Consider the following 20,605-nt stretch of genomic DNA (forward strand, 5'->3'; position numbering starts at 1 on the left):
GTCACGTGGTCGTATGGGTGTGTCTACATAGCTGATGATGTAAACAGAAAAGACGCCTCATCCGGATAAGTCACATACCATAAAGGCAGACAATCTGTATTTATCTCGGCAACAGTGATTCATTTTTGTTTTCCTTGATATGTTTTAATTCATAGAAACAAGAAGCAATGGACTTCTACATCAATTTGAAGGTGAATTTCAGGGGGAATGCGAAGAATTTTCTTCTGTCAGGTTCCGAGACGAAGAGTTGGGAGTCAATGGAGGCCATGGTAAGCAGGATAACGACGCTGGTGTTTTCATAGCAGCATTCACCTTGGCATACCTTTACGGTAGGCTGTTACTGAAGCTAAAGCTATCAACCATCGATCGCCGGCCGCTTATTTGCTAAATGTTGTATACCTTGTATAAATGATTGATACCCTGTAGTTGAAAACATTGTTCTAGCTATGACAATCTAATATTTAACAATTAGGGCCTAATGTTAGCTAGTAGTTACAGTAGCTACGGATCTAAACGAACATAAAATCACTACTACAACAACATCCCAGTCGCAACAACATAATATCGAGCAATGCTAAAATAAGAGGCGCTGCTATTAATAAAAGTGGATATATTACAATAGGCCTACATTTTGATGAAGATGCATTAGAAATTAATTTGTTGCCTGCCCTGTAGAGGGCATCCACGTAGATGAGTATACATGCGTCGTAACCATGTCAATGGTAACAACAACAGTAAAGATGACCAGTGACATTCTTGGTATGAGCGCATGAAGCCGTGGCTGTCAAAATAGACTAAGCAGAACCTATCTACTCATGGAAACTCTTACTGACAGTTGTGGCTGCTTTGTGTGATGTATTGTTGTCTCTACCTTCTTACCCTTTGTGCTGTTGTCTGTGCCCAATAATGTTTGTACCCTGTTTTGTGCTGCTAACATGTTGTGCTGCTACCATGTTGTTGTCATGTTGTGCTGCTACCATGCTATGTTGTCATTAGAGGTCGACCATTATGATTTTTCAACACCAATACCGATTATTGGAGGACCAAAAAAAGCCGATACTGATTAATCGGCGGAATTTTTTTTTTTTAAAGAAGAAAAGATTATAATAAATATATATATATATATATATATATGAACACTTATTTTAACTTAATATAATACATCAATAACATCTATTTAGACTCAAATAAATAATGTTCAATTTGGTTTAAATAATGCAAAAACGAAGTGTTGGAGAAGAAAGTAAAAGTGCAATATGTTTAAGTTTCTTGCTCAGAACATATGAAAGCTGGTGGTTCCTTTTTAACATGAGTCTTCAATATTCCCAGGTAAGAAGTTTTAGGTTGTAGTTATTATAGGACTATTTCTCTCTATACCATTTGTATTTCATATACCTTTGACTATTGGATGTTCTAATAGGTACTTTAGTATTGCCAGCCTAATTTTGGGAGTTGATAGGCTTGAAGTCAAACAGAGCAATGCTTGAAGTACAGCGAAGAGCTGCTGGGAAATGCAGGAAAGTGCTGTTTGAATGAATGCTTATGAGCCTGCTGCTGCCTACCACCACTGTCAGACTGCTCTATGAAATCATAGACTTAATTATAATATAATAACACACAGAAATACGAGCCTTAGGTCATTAATATGGTAAAATACGGAAACTATCATTTCAAAAACAAAACGTTAATTCTTTCAGTGAAATATGGAATTTCCGTATTTTATCTAACGGGTGGCATCCCTATGTCTAAATATTGCTGTTACATTGCACAACCTTCAATGTTATGTCATAATTATGTACAATTCTGGCAAATGAATTACGGTCTTTGTTAGGAAGAAATGGTCTTCGCACAGATCGCAATGAGCCAGGCGGCCCAAACTGTTGCATATACCCTGACTCTGCTTGCACAGCACGCAAGAGAAGTGACACAATTTCCCTAGTTAAAAGAAATTCATGTTAGCAGGCAATATTAACTAAATATGCAGGTTTAAAAATATATACTTGTGTATTCATTTTAAGAAAGGCATGGATGTTTATGGTTAGGTACACATTGGTGCAACGACAGTGCTTTTTTTCGTGAATGCGCTTGTTAAATCACCCGTTTGGCGAAGTAGGCTGTGATTCAATGATAAATTAACAGGCAACTCATCGATTATATGCAACGCAGGACAAGCTAGATAACTACACATGGTTGATGATATTACTAGTTTAACTAGTGATTATGTTAAGATTGATTGTTTTTTATAAGATACGTTTAATGCTAGCTAGCACCTTACCATGGCTCCTTGCTGCACTCGCATAACAGGTAGTCTCCCTGCCACGCAGTCCCCTTGTGGAGTGCAATGTAATCTGCCATAATCGGTGTCCAAAAATGCAGATGACCGATTATTATGAAAACTTGAAATCGGCCCCAATTAGTCGGCCATTCCGATTTAATCGGTCAACCTCTAGTTGTCATGTGTTGCCGCCATGCTATGTTGTTGTCTTAGGTCTCTCTTTATGTAGTGTTGTGTTGTCTCGTCATGATGTGTGTTTTGTCCTATATTTTAATTTAATTAATTTAAAAAAATAAAACAATTAAATAATCCCAGCCCCCTCCCCCGCAGGAGGCCTTTTGGTAGGCCATCATTGTAAATAATAATTTGTTCTTAACTGACTTGCCTAGTTAAATAAAGGTAAAAAGATATATACAAAAAAATCCCCAGTATCATCTATTATTCAGTTGCATCATTTTGGGATTAATTCATATTTAACCCAGTGACACTTTATTGACAACAGTCAGGCTATTGAGATGGAGGGCTACACTGCGTGCTACAGTTCATGTTGCTAGTTCTCTGTGGTTCTCATTTCCTTTTCATAACTTCAATAACAGAACATGTTACTCGCCTATGATAGCTTGGTTCATGTTAGTACTATAGTCTTTTTGACGTCATTGTGGGTGGTATTGATTCGAGGGCGAGTCTGGCTTATGACACTTGAGGCTTCCGTCTCTCACTCCAGGGTTTAACAGCCCAGCCATATGATGTCAAAATAAACATTTGAGCCAAGCCACCTCATCTGACAACATCCCCTTGTGCCAAGATGTGTCACTTTCCAAAGCAAGCCAATAAAATATTGTGCAATGGGCTGCATTCTCTCTCTTCCCACAGTAAAATGGGAAATCTTAATTTCAGTGAGTGCAAGACTGAATGGTAGATGCCAGTTGTTGTTTTTCCTATATGGAGGGCTTATGAGACTGTTTGCCTCTGAATCTCCTGGCAGCAGCAAGCTCAGACTCCATTGTCACTCTGCTGTCCAGTCACCAGTCACAGAGTTCATCCTCATTGAAAATGCCATTGTGTCTCCATGTTGCCATGGCATTGCCTTCAAGGAGATCGATCAATTTTTCTTTCAGGCATCATATGCTACATCAAAGCCCTGCTTGTTCATTCAATGAGCAAATATGGGATACTACGGCATAGCCTAAATATAACCGTGACAAGATGGTTGATTTTTGGCTCTTCTTGAAAGGATCACTTTTATTCCATTTGGAGGTGCCTGTCCTTTGTCTGAGATACAGCTTACTGAATCATGTAATACACTGGTTGGTTTATAGATTGTGTATTTTGTCTACAGGTGAAAAGGTCCTTTGGCCTGTGTAATCTACAAGTTACTTATTTTGATGAGGAGAATGAGGAGGTGAGTGAGCGAAGAGTTACGGCAATGTTAATTTGTTGGGACTGGTAACACAATGCTATTACAATGTTGTTGCAATACATTTCCGTTTTGTGTTTCAGGTATCCATAAACAGCCAAAGTGAGTAGTAAAACACATTTATTTTGTACCAAACATAATATGAATTAGTTGTTCAATGTAACATGTCCAATAATTATATTTTTCCTCTTCTAGTGGAGTATGAGGAGGCATTAAAGGTAGGTGGTAACTTAAATCTGACTTCAAAATACACCTTTCAGTAACAAAGCAATACATTAACCATCATTCCTCTGTTGATTTCATCAGAGTGCATCCAGGCAAGGGAACCGGCTGCACATGAATGTGTATGAGACCAGGGGTCAGCCCACGCGTGTGCCGGCCAAGGCCAGTGGAGGGGAGCCCAAGAGAGGGTTCCGTCCCCCACAGCACTGCCCAACCCTGGCTCAGGTGGTGAGCCGGAAGGTCCAGGCTGCTGTCCCCGAACAGGGCATGGTAAGGACAGAGCTATAGATATGCACACTACTGTATACTTCGCACTTAATAGTGCTGAGCGATTAACCAACATTTTGGTTATGTTTCAGTTTTTAAACAACTAATTGACCAATGTTGGTTAAATTATAGGGACCAAGTGGTGCAGCGGTTTAAGGCACTGCCGCGCAGTGCTAGAGGCGTCACTACAGACCCGGGTTCGATCCCAGGCTGTATCACAACTGGCCGTGATCGTGAGTCCCATAGGGCAGCGCACAATTGGCCCAGCATCGTCCGGGTTAGGGAAGGGTTTGGCCGGGGTAGGCTGTCATTGTAATATAATAATTTGTTATTAACTGACTTGAATGGTTAAATAAATGTGTAAAAATATATTTTTATATATACATATATATATATTTGAATTCCATTTAGTTCATTTTTTTTCTGTGAGCTCAATGCACACATTCTCTAGAGATAAATTAGATCCAGCCTGAACTGTGTGATGTAGGAAGGAGTTGTAGATTCCAACAGGCCAATATTCTACATAGGTTAGCGCATAAAATGCGGTAATTAACTACAATGACCAAGATCCATTGCGTGAGGTGATATAGAGAGCAACGCTTCGTGGGGTATCTACCAGAAAATACACGATCTAACTGATTGGTAGTGGCTATTTAGCAGTCATAGAAGTATGCCTTATTTACTTTGAAGAACTACATTTTTAGATTTTGTCAGACTGCATAGGCAGCAGCTACAAAGAGATGAGATGACTTGAAATAATAAAGTAATCAAATAAAACAAATGTAATATACACAACAACTGAAATATTTCATTAATGTATGGTGAATAAATGATGGTTGATAAGCAGTAATGGGCAGTCACTACCATCATCATGGGATTTTTATTCATTGCTTTATTCTGTGTTACAGCATTCAACCCACATAATGCATAGTGTATTTAATGTTGTTTTTATAATCGAACCAAAACCAAACCGAACTGACCTCAAAGTACTAATCGCTCAGCACTATTACTTTTATATAGCTAATTCTTTCAAATTGGATGAGCTTTTGTGTCATTAGGTATTCATTTAATAAAAGTAAAGACCAAACTAAATCATTGCGTGTCCTAAAATAAACATGGCTTATTTGTCTGATTTCTCACCGATGTGTTTCTACTTTGGTTTCCAAGGTGATCATGAAAGAACTAAAGGGGACCAAAGAGGAAGATAAGACACCTCCAGCATGGTTTACATCTTACATGGAGAAGGTGAGGAGATGATTTGGAAATTACTGTGGTTTTATCGTCAATGAATGTACTATTTAGAATCATACCACTTAACCTTGACATTATATGGTTGTATGTGTATATTTTTATAGATTGAAATGAAACTCACTAGCTAACCAGTAACCCAAACTCTTGTCATCCAGTTCAAAGACCAAGTAGTGAGGGAGGCAGTGGAGAAGATATGTCGGGAGTTCTCGGGCCAGTGCTGCATCCACAAGCCCATTGGGGCTGAGGCCCAGATCCCTGAGGTGACCTCCTCCACCCTGCCTGGGGGTCCTAGTTCCACCCCTGCCTGCAGCAGCTGCCGGGGCCAGACCGCTGGGGGAGGATACCAGTGCAGGTGAGAAGGGGAGGAGGTGGCTTCGAGAAAGACTAGGGAGGACATTGACAAATGTGAATTAGTTAAAATGTGAGTTAAGGTAAATGAACACCAATGTAATCAGATATTTTCTTACATGTTTTTGTAAATAGCCTACTCCCACATACTTTTAATTTAGTGCCTCCAACATACATTGTGTTGCTCCAGAACAAACTAATTCCTTCAATCAGTTGTCATTTCCATTTCTTCAGTATGCGAAACCAAAGAAGATCAGTTTAAAACAATCAGAAGGGCCTTTGTTTGGTGTGCCGCTCCTTGAATGTCTGGTTTCTTTTCCCCAGTGTGTGTACGTCCTGCACACTGTGTGAGCCCTGCAGCTTCTCCCATGACCCCAGCCACAACCTGGTGAGAGCCAGAACACCCCTCTCTATCCCTGAGCACGGCTCACCAGCCCCAGACCACAGCAGGTAAGACCAGGGTTGGAAAATATTACATATTGTAACAGTTACATAATTCACTTTTTGGAACCTCATTTAATGTTTATGGGGTGCCAATGTGAAATAATTATTGTTTATGGGGCTGCTATCATTTGATATGAGAAATGGCTCTCCATTTTGGGGGTTGTTTTGTGTTTGTAATTTTCAATCCTACAATGATCATTGTCATCAGAAAGTTGTCAGAACTTTATCTGTCCTATGATGGCCAATCAGAAACCCTTGCATTCTCCCCTTTCCTACCTCGTCCCCAGGTTCTACCGGCGAGGGGACCGGAGCTTCCGTAAGGCGGAGAAGCAGCGTCTGAAGGCTGAGAAGCGTCAGCTGAAGGCGGAGGTAAAGGAGATCAGGAAGCAGCTGAAGATGGAAAGGAGGGGCCTGCAGTGGAGTGCTGCTGGCGAAGGGAGCTCCTCCCCCGTCCTGCTCCAACCCAGGGCCACCCAGGCCAACAGCCCAGAGTACGTCTTAAAGGGACAGTTCACCAAAATTAGATGAAAGGAGATACACTGAATACAAAGCCTTGCAAGCAGTATCTTTAGGTCAAATCAGTGAGAGGCACGGGTCTTGTCTCAGTAGTTAGACTGCTGTCAAAAGGAGGGAAAGGACAGTGAGAGTTGTGCTTTGTAGAGATGTTCTGTGGTTTAATAGTGTATTTTGGCGCTGTGTCCACCAGACGTCCCAAGCGACCCTGCCCTCTGGTGGTGCCAGCCATGACGGCCCTGTTCCTGGATGAGAACCTGCCTGATGGGACTCGTCTTCGCCCGGGCACCAAGTTCATCAAGTACTGGAAGATGAGAAACACTGGCAGCGTGAGCTGGAGCTCTGAAACCAAGGTACTATTATGGGCTGAGGATGCACCTGGGATATGCACATTATCTGAGGTTACCATTGACAGCCACAGTACTCTTAGCAGAAAGGAGGACACGACGATGAGAGTTAGGCATAACATTGACAGTCTCTTTCTCTCTCTACCCCCCATCTCCTTTTCAGCTGAAGTTCATGTGGGGGAATCTGGCGGTGGCGTCGGGTGACCGCTGGCGTGAGGTGGCTGTGCCTTTCCTGCAGCCAGGTCAGGTGGGCGTGGTAAGCGTGGCCCTATGCGCCCCAGCCCTGGAAGGCTCATACACCTCCCACTGGCGTCTGGCACACGGTGGGGAGCAGTTTGGCCCTCGCGTCTGGTGCAGCATTGTGGTGGACCCCCTGGCCCCTGCAGCCGTGATGGCAGATGGCGTGCTGGTGTCGCCCTGCGTCACCCCTCAGGCAAGTCCACCCATCCTCTTGACTTTGGTTCTCAGTGGCCAATCCCACACTGCTATACAATGCTGTAGTTCTCTGGAAAAGATGGTAGTAATCTCAGTTAAGTATGTATTCTGTCTGGGTAACATATTTCGATCTGCTGGTGCTCTACAGGGGAAGAACCCCCTCTCCACAGATAAGGGTGGGAAGTCTGGTACTGCAGCCTCTAGGGACCAAGCACTCATGTCAGTGGACCAAGACGAAGGAGAATACTACATTCCCTCTGTGGACCTGCTCACAGCCCAGGACTTACTCTCCTTTGAGCTGCTGGACATCAACATTGTTCAGGAAATAGAGAGCGTGCCCAACAACACCCCGGCAGGTAAGCCTTCCATTGCTATTCACATGCTAAATCTGCAAGGTGTTCCTAATCAGTTGACTGCACTTAGGGTCTCTCTGTCTCTTTTTCTGAATTTCTCTCTCATTCTCTCTTTCCCTTCCACACAGATATGACCCCGTGCATATCCCCACTGCCCCATGACGGTCCCCTGCAGGAGAAGCCCACCCTGGGGTTGATCCAGGAGGAAGCAGAGGCCCATCAGGCCCAGGGAGTCAAAAGCATCCAGCCGTCTCAGGGCCTGGGGGCGGAGGGGGGACGGGTTCCAGCCCAGGAGGAGGGAGAGGAGGATATGAGCGGGACTCAGTTTGTGTGTGAGACGGTGATGCGCTCGCTCACACTGGAGGAGGCCCCAGACCACACACCCCTGCGTGGGAACTGCCCCGGCAAAGGTGAGTTTTTATTAATTAGTTCCATATTAAGCCTATGTTAGTTAATACCAGATTAAGGGCCATAACATAGTGTAACCAAAATTACTTTCCCTGATCTTCACAGTGGTCCGCCCAGCAGCCCAAGGTGGCTCCGCCTCCTCTTCTCTTAAAGGGAAAGGTGTTGAGAAGCGTTTGGAGGCGAGGTTGGAGAAAACCCGGGACATATTACCTGTGGCTCCTCTCACAGCCCTAGCACCACCCCAGATGGCTATACCAGAGCTGATGATGCCAGGTGATTGGCCCAACTTATCCTCCTGTTTTCAATTAGTTGATTGGTTGATAAATACCACTTGAGCTCAAATCTGGGCCCTTTTGTCAGGTAAAAACAACAATTAAATAGTTTGACCGTTTGCAGATGAGGGTCTGGAGTCAGACATCGAGAGCATCTGCGTGGACGCCAGCGGGGACGAAGATAAAGGAGAGTTGACAGAGGGGAACAGGGGCCCCCGCAGCCGTTCCTCCTCTGCCTCATCCGAGGATTACATCATCATCCTCCCTGACTGCTTCGACACCAGCCGCCCGCTGGGAGAGTCCATGTACAGCTCCGCCCTCTCCCAGCCTGGCGACGCCCCCGACAAGCCCACAGACCCTGACCACCAGGGCCGTACCACTCCCGAGGGGGAGCACGATGAAGCAGAAGAGACGGTTTCAGGCTCCAGCAGCGCTAACGATATGCTGTGCACCTCCCAGACTTTGGACGCCGTGCCCCTAACCCCTGTGGTGGTGGCACCCCCTCGGCTCAACTCAGCTCTTACACTCAGGTGAGAAACCTTGGGCCAGCAGTGCTTGGAAATAGGTTTACAGTGCTATTATACACTTTGACAGATGTTCCAAAATGTAGATGTATATTGTTGGTGTTGTTTTCAGCCTAGACGGCAATGATCAGACCGAGGCAGCAGCGGAGTCCCTGGACAGGACTGAGGTCTACCAGCCGGGGGAGTCAGAGGATGGTAAGGAACACACACGGTCACATACTGAACAGTAGTTCCAGCAACTTAAGGAAACAAAGCGTTTTTGCTCGTCACATGAAGGAAGTTGGGCCTAACTGACGACAATGCCCTAACAGTAATAATGTTTTCTGCTTGCTGCAGTGCCTTTTTTTCTGTCTGGTCATTCAGCGGTAATATCGAAGTACAATATGTCTGCTTGGTTCTAACGAATGCAAGTACTAAGCACTAGGTCAATGGCTATGGAGTAGAGGTCTGTTTGGAGAGTTATTCTTGTCAAAGAGCACCTTGTATACACTCCCTTCTAGAGCGCTACAACTTATCCATATGAGCATATCGGTATATCCTTTTCCCAGAACATAACCAACCAGTCAACTCTGTGGTTGTGTCTGAAAGGTTCCAAGCAGCCAGACAGCCAACCAGACAGCCCATCTGCTTCTGATGACTCAGAAGACAACTCCGAAGACCCTAGGTGGGACCCTGATGTGCAACTCAGTCAGTTCAGATGCTAATATTTTCCTAGATCTCTCTTGTTAAAGAGATTTGTTAAAGCGGAATGTCAATTTAATGATGTTAGTGTTGGCTGACCAGAAACAAAATGGTGTCAGTAACTCACTCCCTGGCCCTCTCTGTCTGTCTTGTTCCTTCTAGGCACCCAGGCATCACTGGAGGCCTGGTGAAAGGAGCCCTGTCTGTCGCAGCATCCGCCTACAAGGCTCTGTTCACTGGGCAGCCTGGCCCAGTGCAGGTCAGTCCTCCATTCACTTCCTACAGTACTGTTAATGATAGCATTCATGGTCATCCTTTTTGCAATCTCAGAGGATTGCTATATCATGTCAACATGGTGGTTGAGACATCGAACTGGAATGCCACCATTGTGAGGCTACTTTAACATGTCATTGCTGACTATCAGAGTCGTTAGTATCTAGGAGGTGTATTTTAAACAGTATACTGTCCTTCCTGCAGCCCCCAGTGGATGGAGCCACCCAGGACACCATGATGGGGGTGCTGGTGGAGATGGGCTTTGGTGACCGGCCGCTCAACCAGCGGCTGCTGAAGAAACACAACTACAACCTGCTGGACGTGGTCAACGAACTGGTCCAGATGACCGACAATGACTGGTACTCCACCCGCTACTGAGGAGAGAGGGAGGAGGAGGAGGAGGAGGAGAAAGAGGAGCGGGGGTGGCGTCATGGGTTTAACCTCTGATGCCTTGACCTCTTGTCTCTTCTTCCTCTCTTAGATTTGGCCCATGTTGACAGGAGGTATCCTGATTTATGACCTAGAGACATTCCCAAAGACTTTGGGATATTTAGACTATCAAATAGCTACAGTATGTATGTATGTATGTATGTATGTAGATTCATTTAACATGGCCGTTTCTGGCTGTTGGCTTTTGCATAGAAAAGGAGGAGACAGAAGGGGGGTGGATGAGGTGGGCTACTCTTTCCAGGAGAACACCTTCATTGTTGTGGTAACAAATTGCAAACATATCACAAGTTGCTATCGCCAAGCCATTCCTGTTAAACGGTATACTCACCCTTGAAATCATAGATTGGAATACAGGCTGAATATGCAGCCATAGACCAGGTATATTCAACAAGAGTTACAGGAAAAGGTGTGAGCTTAGCTGAAGGGGTGTTGGGTGTAATATTTATCACAGAGAGACAGAACCATATAGGACTTACTTCTATAAGCTGTGGCAATAGTCAACATTGTATGACGTTAATCAACTTCATAGTGTTTGAATAGTGGACACGTCAGGGTCCTCGTTCCAAGTGTGAATGACTGTTAGTGTTGAAGAACGCTATGCTTCGTTCAGATCACAGCAATTAAAAACACACACAAACACTCACCCCCACATGCTTAAACCTTTCTCAGCTTAACTGTTCAAAGTATCAGCGTACTGTAGACACAGTGCGTGTCTTATTGATTGAAGATAATCATTCCCCTACTTTCTGTGATGTCGTGCCATGGCTGACAACATGCTATGGATATTTGTGCGTAATGGTGTACACATGAATTATTTTTGAAATGAGGACCATTACATTGATGCACTCCATTTAATTCCATTTTGAGAGGGTATATTAATCACCATTCTTAACTAGGAGTATATTTGGGTTTAAAAAGAAAAATCATGTAAATATAATATACAAATTATTTCTTTTGTTGCACATGGAATAAATAAATATCGATGCAAACCCAAAAGACTAGCTGCTCAAGTGAAGGATGTTATAATTTTTAATGTCCTGTTGAAGGGATTTTATCAAGAAATGAATTAACCTCCTTTACAAAATGTCTTCAATCTGCTCAATATTGTCCTCAGAGGGAGGGGGTTCTTTTCAGAACCATTCGGGGGGCCTGGTTCCACTTGGTATCACTTTTTTTTTTTAAATGTACATCAAGTTCTTTCAGAACTTAAACTGAAATCAAGCATTATGTAACTAGTTTGAAATGCTTATATTATTTTCAATAAGGAAATGCTAACTTGTTTCAGGTGATCCTAGGAGGTAATTGTTGTTAAAATATTTTTTGTTTTAGACTTGATTGCTTGAGGGCTGTTTCTGAAATGTAAAGGAAGATTTGCCTATGTTCTTCTGGTTGAAGCTTGCTCACGTCATTGTGCTTGAATTTCCACTGTACTAATATGTTTATATTTGAAGAAAAGATAGTGGAAAGGTTTGCTTAAGTATTGTACACTAAGGGGAAATTGACAGGGTTGTGAGCATTGTGAAAAATAATGAACACTTACAGTGGGCAGTCATATAATGTAGCAAATGGATGTTGGTAAAAATCATTAATACAAAAACACTTTGAATCGACCCTATTTTGGAATAGTGTAGTCTTAATGGTTCTTAGGGGCAGGGTCTTACCAAAGGATAAGTGTCTGCTAAATGACTCAAATGTACAGTCCTACCAGGTGATGGTATCTGATTTATTGCCACTTTTGAGTCAACTTTTAGGGTGTCAAAGAGAAACTGAATTCAAGGACAATAAGGATTGTGGTCTTTTTAATTCAAGTAAGCTTTTCCCACAGTGGAAAACTATATGTCAGAAATTATGGCAGGTTAATGGAGGTCAGAAACAGTGCGATTCATACGTGTCTACATGTACTTGAAACATTCATACCTTCCATATATATGGGCAGGATATTTTCATAGAGGGTGAAGAATGAGAACTTTTTGGGAGGGATAATGTGCAGATTGTCTGAACTCTTTCTGTGTTGCACTTAAGATTTACCTGGAACGTTGAATTGCATTGAATTCTAAGTCGGCAGAATTTAGCATTTGAATCAGGAAAAGTTTATACTCACGACCTCTACACAAGCCAGAATGTTGAATACAATTATATTTTAATGTACTTTACCGGCATGCACACATTATAAAAATACATGCATTACTTGCCGAGCTTGTGTACGTGTTTACATGGTTTTGCTCATGCTTCAGGTGAAATCTGAATGTAATTATACTTTCCTGTGGATATTGTCTGACATTCCTTCCACCAAAAGGACCAACCGGTAAAGTACGTAAAAAAAAAATATATATATATATATATATAACATTCTGGCTTGTAGAGATCGTGAAAGCAAACTTTCCTGATTCAAATGCTAAATTCTGCCGACCTAGAATTCAATGCAATTCAATGTTGGGTTCCCAGGCAATTAAAATACATAGGCTACCTGTGATGTACAAATATATTGTCTCTAATAAAAGTCACTACACTTAGATATCACTCATTTTTTGAACAAGTGGGAGTATACCTATTAAAGATGCACTATGCAGAAATTGTTCCGCCATTTTCTGGTTGCTAACGTTTGCCTATTTTCAGTTTGACTACTAGCAAGTGCAGTGTAAATAATAATTGTACCCTCTAAACCACTGAAATATTTTCCATAACTAAAAATATTGTATTTTCAGCTGTTTGATGCTGGTATACAAAACTGAAAGTAAAAGACTCGAAAATAAAACAATCACGGGAAGCATAAAAATAGAACACATCTACCGCTTCTTAGACTTCCCTTCGATGAAAATTACAGATCGAGAACTCCTCTTTGTGAGTTTGTTCGTTTTCCCAAAAAGTTACATATAGCCGCTGTAGGTGGCAGTAAAATTACGCTGCGTCACCTTCATCAGGATAGGGAATTGCTCCACTGCTCAGTGAGTATGTGACCAACATAAGAAGAATATTAGACCATTTTCACGACTGCTGTGAGGCGTATTGTGTGGAGTTAGATTACAGATAATCTTGATGACGGCGCCGTCATTATAAATCGTAACACCCCATAAACAAGGCAAGTAAACACAGTGAAACAAGTTGTTTTCTTCAGGGGTGGCGGAGAAACGAAACTCATCACAAGACTTGTATGCGGAGTCAAATTTCTGTTTAGATTAAAACTAACGTTCGCCCACGGTTATTTGCTAAATTGTAGTCTTAATTCACATAAAATGTTTGATGTATGGACAAAGCCGAATTCGATCTAATTGGTTCATATTTATGGTGTCTGCGAAATTAGACGTCTAATTGTATGCATTTAAAATAATCTCTATTGAAATCCACCAAAACAGCAAAGCACATACATACATAAAATATAATCCTTTGTCGTCACAAATATCAAATAGTAAAGTATCATTATATTGATGTGAAGCAAACTAACATTACAGGCAATTTCCAAAATAAAGGAAACACTTGCGTAAAAGAGGGATACAAAGTATATTGAAAGCAGATGAGTTAATTGAGCAATTAACATCCCATCATGCTTAGGGTCATAAAAAAATCCCCAGTTGCCTATTATTTTGGCTAGAAGGAGAGAGCTCAGTGACTTTGAAAGAGGGGTCTCAGGAGTGCATACTGGTACCCACAAGAATTGTAAACAAACAAAAATTTGCCCAACTGGGGACTATTTGCAGGTCACCACAAATAAAAAGTTATTTCTAGGGGGGGGAGAGTTAAGGTTAGGGACAATAGGCTTTTGAATGGGGGTTAAATGTTTCCCCGCAGGTGTGTGTGTCTCAGTAACCAAATCTCAACACAATTGAACACTTATGGGAGATTCTGGAGCAGCGCCTTATACAGCATTTTCCACCACCATCAACAGAACACCAAATTTAGACATTTCTTGTGTTAGAATGGTGTCGCATCCCTCCAATAGAGTTCCAGACACTTGTAGAATCTATGCCAAGGTCCATTGAAGCTGTTCTGGTGGTTCATAGTGGCCCAACGCCCTGTTAAGACACCTGATATTGGTGTTTCCATTATTTTGGCAGTTACCTGTATATATGACTGTCTCTTTAGTAGGCATGGGAGCTGGTTCCAGTCAACCCAGTGAGAATGATGAGCAGTCCATCGTACCCCAGCAGGACAGGAGAAAGACCTCTAACAGGAGACACTCTGAGGAAACACTGGACTGCCCAACCTGCCAGGGCACGGGCCGCATCCCACGAGGCCAGGAGAGCAAATTGGTGGCAGTGATCCCCTGCTCCGATCAGAGGCTGAAACCACGACACACGTAAGACCTTGTTGAGATTTATAGCAACAATTGTTTTATTTCCCACATGCAGCATTTAGAAGGTCTTTTAAGTCTATGGTGTGTAGAGGTGTTCAGTGTGTGTGCAAAGTATTATTGTGTTCTGTGAGTGGGCATCTGTATCTAGGTGTGTTTTGTGTATACTGCATGAAAACACTTGTGGTATGTTAAAATGGCCAATACAATGCAGGGTAACAATGAATTAACTTACTGTAATAGATTTCAATTAACACGCTTTTTAGCTAAACTTTCTCTAGCAATGTGGTCGTATGCCACGTTCACATGCTAGTCGGAACACCCGGCTTGCTGATTCCTTGGAACGCAGCACGTGTATAACAACCAGTTAGCAAGTTGTACATTTTAGAGTTTTCTAGTTCCAACTAGCAGTTGAATGCAGCATGACTGGAGAGAGGAAAACTAGCTGTTATTTGCAGAGGTTTGGAGCTTTTTGTTATTGGTCTACTAACCACATGGTGATGTCACCATGGAAATATAAAACACCTGCCCATGCAAACCTGCTGATTAGAACATCCTGTGTAGATTACATTTTCAACCAGCAAAAAAAACACACACACTTTTACAGTGTTAATTTCATCAGCTGTTGTACAATGTGATATTAAACAAAGAAAAAAAACATTGACTGCACTGGGCCTTCAATCAATACTCAACTTGTACATATCATGTCCCCCTACAGGAAGTTGTATGTCACTGTGTCGGTGACGCTGTGCCTGCTGGTCAGCTCGCTGGTCCTCTTCTTCTTGTTTCCTCGCAGTGTCATCCTCTCACCCGGGGCTGTCAAGTCTGTCTATGTTTACTTCACCCCGACCACTGTCCAAATGAACATCACGGTGAGACCTCATTGGCCTTGTTCATTCATATACCACACAGTCGGTTTCTATCTGGGCTATGCCATAAAAGTATTGGCCTCTTGTATCTTCCTCTGCATCACTGGAGTGTGTTTTTGGAGATGAATGTAATAATCGCCTTGTCTCTCTCCCATCACAGAACATCATGAATATTACCAATGACAACTTTTTTACAGTTCAGGCCTATAACTTGACAGTGCAGGCTCTTTTTGATAAAACGGTTGTGGGCAAGGCTGATATGAAAAATGTCACCACCGTCAAACCACTCACGGACAAAACGGTGAGCATCTCCCATCATTACCAACTACTATATTGATTAGATGTTAGCTTCTGAAAGCCTCTAAATATTGTTACTTGACTCACTAACGCTCTTCATTATTTCCCCTGACAGTTTGCCTTTGAGATATCTGTCACGCTAGTGGAGGAGGGTCTGAAGTAAGTACAAGTATAACCTTGGTTAAATTATGTGCTGATTATTCCATCACGTCAGTAGTGAGACATAAAGCTGCTTTTGTGGCTGTTTGGTTACACAAAGTGCCATGGTAACACACTTACAATATAGTGACGCAGTCCTTTTAATTTAGTTGTGCTGTAAAGTTGGCTTATTTTGATTGTGGCATGTTGTCATGTGAAAGTAATGTAACTCATTTGCTGTAAATGTGAGAATTTATTTTGTGTGCTCTACAGTTATTCTCCTTTTTCTTGGCTAGGTTTAAATAATGTATAAAGACTGAGCAAAACTGTAAATGATTTTTATTTAGAGCAGCTTTGAGGCATGACTATCAAATGTTTGAACAGATATTAAGTATTTGTCTTACAAAAGTACATAAACTAGCATAACTTGCTTAGCTGGGAGCACTGGCATGTGCAATCCATCTCCATTTCCTCCATGTGTTGCAGGCTAATTGTTACTAGCAGTAGCAATTCCTTTTCGCAAAATGAAAGTGCCTCTGGACTGAAAGTAGTCAAAAGCATTCCCACTGGGCACACCCATGTCTTTTTAATGTGGATACTTGGTTAAAATTTGGTTAACATGTTGATCAATGAGATTTCAACCTATATTTACCCACTCAAAAAGACAGCCAAAAGTTAGATGAATTTCCATTGTGTTGTCACTATGCTTTCAACCAAATTACATTGGAATAACAATTCGATTTTTGATTGTCGTCACCCCAAATGTATATCACTGTGCTTTCAACCATTTTAAAAGCCCAGCAAAGTTCAAATGGGAAGGCAATGTCATATTTTGTTTATTGATAAAACAGATGGTTTTCACTGCACTTCTTTTAAAAGCAGAACCAAATGGCCTAGATAGCAGTTGAAATTACATTAAAAGTATATGGTGCAACTGATCAATGCCTTTTGATATTCTGCACAGATGACAGAACTTGTGAAGATCTCCACAGACCTGTGAGGACCTAATGCGTGCTTTTTGAACATGCAGACTTTTATATGGCTACATAAGAAATGTATAGTTAGTGTCCTCAATGTGGCCTTGGATATGTTACTCATTTTAAGGTTGAATGTTACGTTCTCTTGTAAGAGAGCCTTAACTTTAAGCAATTTACCCTATTACAAAAGTAATATTGAATTGTTTGGTTGACAACGCAACCAAATATCAACATTTTTTAAAGGAGAGGTATGGGTAACTGTCAAAATAAAGGAAACACCAACCTAAAGCGTCTTAATAGGGTGTTGGGCCAGAACAGCTTCAATGCACCTTGGCATAGATTCTACAAGTGTCTGAAACTCTATGGGAATGCGACACCATTCTTCCATGAGAAATTCTGTAATTTGGTGTGTTGTTGTTGGAGAACGCCGTCTCAGGTGCACTCCAGAATCTCCCATAAGTGTTTTAGTTGGGTTGAGATCTGCTTACTGATACGGCCATGACATATGGTTCACCTCATTTTCATGCTCATCAAACCATACAGTGACCACTCGTGCCCTGTGGATGGGGTACTTATTATCCTATTGGGCGTAGCCAAAATAGTGGCCTGCCAAGCATTTTTATACATGACCATTATCATGATGGGGCTGTTAATTGCTTAATTCACTCCGGATACCGGTTTCAATATTCATTTTATCCCTAGTTTTACGCAAGTGTTTCCATTATTTTGGCAGTTACCTGGATCTACTGCTTGGCTAGTTCCATCTGACCCACTGGCTTAGTCCCAAAGAGTACCACAGTATTAGTCATAATTCCCATAAAACTTAGCAGTCAAGCAAGGAGATGGTTCCAATCGTTTTCCCACCATTCATTTTTCCCATAGGGGATTTTTAGAAACACTTAAAATAAGGGCTGTGTTTCGTATAGGCTTACCCTGGCATGATATTTTTGATAACCGTGTAGTCTCTAGGACTAAGTGACATATCAATATATTTGCCTGTATTTACCCCTAAAAAATGAAACGCTAAGCCACATTAGCAGCTAATATCATACAGAACTACAAATGCCATGATGATCTGGATGAGACTGCCAAATCGAGGCAAAAGTAAGAATCTTTGGATTAACTATCTAAATGTAGTAATTAATATTTCTTGTGCAAGTTTTAAATTAACACTACTTGTTAGCAAAGGTGTCAGCTAGAGATGACACGCAGGGATTTGTAGTTTTGCATGATGTCTACTTTGATGCTAATTAGAGTTTTAGAATCTGAGTAAATAGAGGTGACTATATTGATAAAAATCACCTTGTCTGAGAGATTTACATGGTTACAAAATGTCACGCCAGGGTAAGCCTACACGAGATGTTTGACGAAGGTTTTAATCATCTGCTTGGATAGTTCCATCTGTGCCACTGTCTTAGTCTGGTTTTAATTCCAGTTTGTCTACAAATTAACAATGTTATGTTGTATTCATGAAGCCATCTTAACCAAAAATCTAAATGAAAGAATACGATTAAATTAAACTTTCAATGCACTTTAAATAACGTTTGAATTTATTTAGTCCTATTCTTGAACTTTTTGGTTAAGATGGAGATCCAACACACATTATACATTTGGAATTACAGCCAGATTAAGTCATTGGCACAGATGTAACTATCAAGTAGAAGGTGCATCTCATTCAATTTGAAGTCAACCAGAGCTTGAAACGCTAGGCCTTATTGTATTGTCTATTTTTAGGTTAATTCTAGGTTGAATTTAAACAACTGTTGACTTTGCAAATGCGATATAGGCCTAAATAGCATCATTGATGATAAGTGCTAAAGTATGATCATATTTGAATTTACTCTGTTAAACCTACCCTTTGGAATGACTTTGCTAGCAACAGTGAAATTATTTCGTTTTAAAGTGGAGATCTCTCAATAATAATTGTCACGATAGCACATTGGTAATAGTTCATGACAAATCTCATAGCTAAGCTGAGCTTGGTTAAAACCCTGAATGGGAGACTCAAGGGTAGCTGTAGATGGATTCATTCTTCAGTAGGAGGTGCTGCCCAGCCTATTGTTTTTTTTTCTTCTGACAGTGGATATAACATTGAAGTTCTGACTTTGTTTTAAAGGTACAAATTCAACATTTTATACAATGTCTCAAATGTGGTTACCATGATGACATACATAATCCTGTTGTTGAAATTTCACCCTCAAAACAACAGTTGGTGACTTCTTTTCAAATCAATGTATTTTCCATAGATTTCACGTCACAATACGTTGTCAAATTACATTGAAACAGCTCTAATTCAACTAGTTTGTGCCCAGTGGGTTGTTTTTGAAATCATATCTTTCATAAGGAAATCCTGAAGGTATTCATGATTTTCTCCTATTTATTCTTCCCAGCAATTACTGCAAGAAATCTACGATCAAGATCCACACGTTATTTGTCCATCTTCAGTGAGTATGTGCCCAGTCAGTCAATATGGGTAAAACACCCCCCAAATGTAGCTTTGCTCCCACAGATTATCCATTTAGATTATAATGCATATATTCAACAATGAACAAGAATCATGTTGAATCTGTGTTCAGTGGGAAAAAAATGTAATAACATAATAGTTCATGACTAAATGTTTTGATGATAAACCGACACACAACTTCACCCACCTAGTGAACCAATGGGGTCAGAGACTGACCTATTTATTTCTAATTAGTGGTTAAACTGAGGAAGGGATATAAAAGGGCTATATTGCTTGTTAACATGGCCCAGTTTTTACAGTGATGGTTTAAGAGAGAGTTTATTTCATGATTGCGGTTAGGAAACCTTAATAGCTGGCTGACCTAAGTCTGGTACAATTACATAAATTATCATTACATTTGATAAATAATAGATGAAAAATGGTATCTGTAACCATCCTCCTCCCTCAGGATGTCAATGACTGTCTACTACCTGGCCCACTTTGAGCAGCTTTCCCTGGACACGTTTGAATACATCGACTGTGGGTCTAACACCACAACACCCCACCCCATCAACCCTACACCCTGAGAACAAGGGCTCCATTAGGGGCAGGATGACAAGGGTGAGGGGAAGACTGCGGAGCAGGCCATGAGGTGAACTGTGGAGAACAACCCTGTGACAGTGTGGTCAAAAACCATATGTTTTTTCTTGCAAAATCCAAATGTTATGGGGAAGAAAGAAACAACAAAAATGTGGAGCTTGAAATTCAAATTAAAGCTCTAAAATGTTCTGTTTGTCTATTTTATGCACCTCTGTAGAGCTTTATTAAGTAGGGTCATCACTGTGGTTGGAGGCTCTGCACTGTGAAAATTACTTTTTTTGCCACTATATCCTACTGAAAGAGCTACTCTGAAACTGAAAGACTAAAAATTTAAACAAATGTAATTCAGATGTTATATTTGTGCATAATTTCCTATAAAACAGATTGTCGGTGCACTTCCACAAACAAGTAAATTACTTTTGTATGTGTTTTAATTGGTTAAAGTAGATAAAATCATGTAAGTATTCTTAACGTTATGCATACAACTATGTAGCATTGATCACAGAACTTTTC

At 41.3% G+C, this 20,605-nt stretch overlaps 2 protein-coding genes across 11 annotated transcripts; both read left to right on the plus strand.

Moving 5' to 3' along the window:
- The first annotated feature begins 18 nt into the window (after positions 1–18).
- Positions 19–12,993, plus strand: LOC115110368 (next to BRCA1 gene 1 protein-like). Of its 4 annotated transcripts, none has more exons than XR_003860627.2 (19): positions 20–269; positions 3,615–3,677; positions 3,776–3,794; positions 3,888–3,910; positions 3,999–4,184; positions 5,349–5,426; positions 5,588–5,784; positions 6,105–6,230; positions 6,512–6,715; positions 6,931–7,090; positions 7,248–7,517; positions 7,668–7,875; positions 8,001–8,282; positions 8,386–8,553; positions 8,677–9,082; positions 9,189–9,271; positions 9,665–9,763; positions 9,920–10,016; positions 10,235–10,319. XR_003860627.2 is itself a non-coding variant. In XM_029635963.2 (19 exons), exons 1-19 carry the CDS (start codon positions 168–170, stop codon positions 10,406–10,408), a joined length of 2,922 nt encoding a protein of 973 aa, XP_029491823.1. In that variant the 5' UTR covers positions 21–167; the 3' UTR covers positions 10,409–12,993. The 4 variants fall into 4 exon arrangements, 2 of the variants coding, with proteins under 2 accessions (XP_029491824.1, XP_029491823.1); XM_029635963.2 differs by having other exon boundaries at positions 21–269; positions 9,665–9,740; positions 10,235–12,993; XR_003860628.2 differs by lacking the exon at positions 10,235–10,319 and having other exon boundaries at positions 19–269; positions 9,625–9,763; positions 9,920–10,009.
- A 335-nt stretch (positions 12,994–13,328) lies between these two features.
- On the plus strand, positions 13,329–20,281 carry LOC115110380 (transmembrane protein 106B-like). Of its 7 annotated transcripts, none has more exons than XM_029635984.2 (7): positions 13,329–13,425; positions 14,561–14,774; positions 15,487–15,640; positions 15,798–15,938; positions 16,050–16,093; positions 19,440–19,493; positions 19,962–20,281. In XM_029635984.2, the coding sequence occupies exons 2-7, from the start codon at positions 14,566–14,568 to the stop codon at positions 20,077–20,079; spliced, it is 720 nt and encodes a 239-aa protein (XP_029491844.1). In that variant the 5' UTR covers positions 13,329–13,425; positions 14,561–14,565; the 3' UTR covers positions 20,080–20,281. The 7 variants fall into 7 exon arrangements, with proteins under 7 accessions (XP_029491844.1, XP_029491843.1, XP_029491842.1 ...); XM_029635983.2 differs by having other exon boundaries at positions 13,333–13,559; XM_029635982.2 differs by having other exon boundaries at positions 13,333–13,559; positions 14,564–14,774.
- The last annotated feature ends 324 nt before the right edge of the window (positions 20,282–20,605 follow it).

Source organism: Oncorhynchus nerka, linkage group LG21 (assembly GCF_034236695.1).
Source record: "Oncorhynchus nerka isolate Pitt River linkage group LG21, Oner_Uvic_2.0, whole genome shotgun sequence".
NCBI classification, from domain to species: domain Eukaryota; kingdom Metazoa; phylum Chordata; class Actinopteri; order Salmoniformes; family Salmonidae; genus Oncorhynchus; species Oncorhynchus nerka.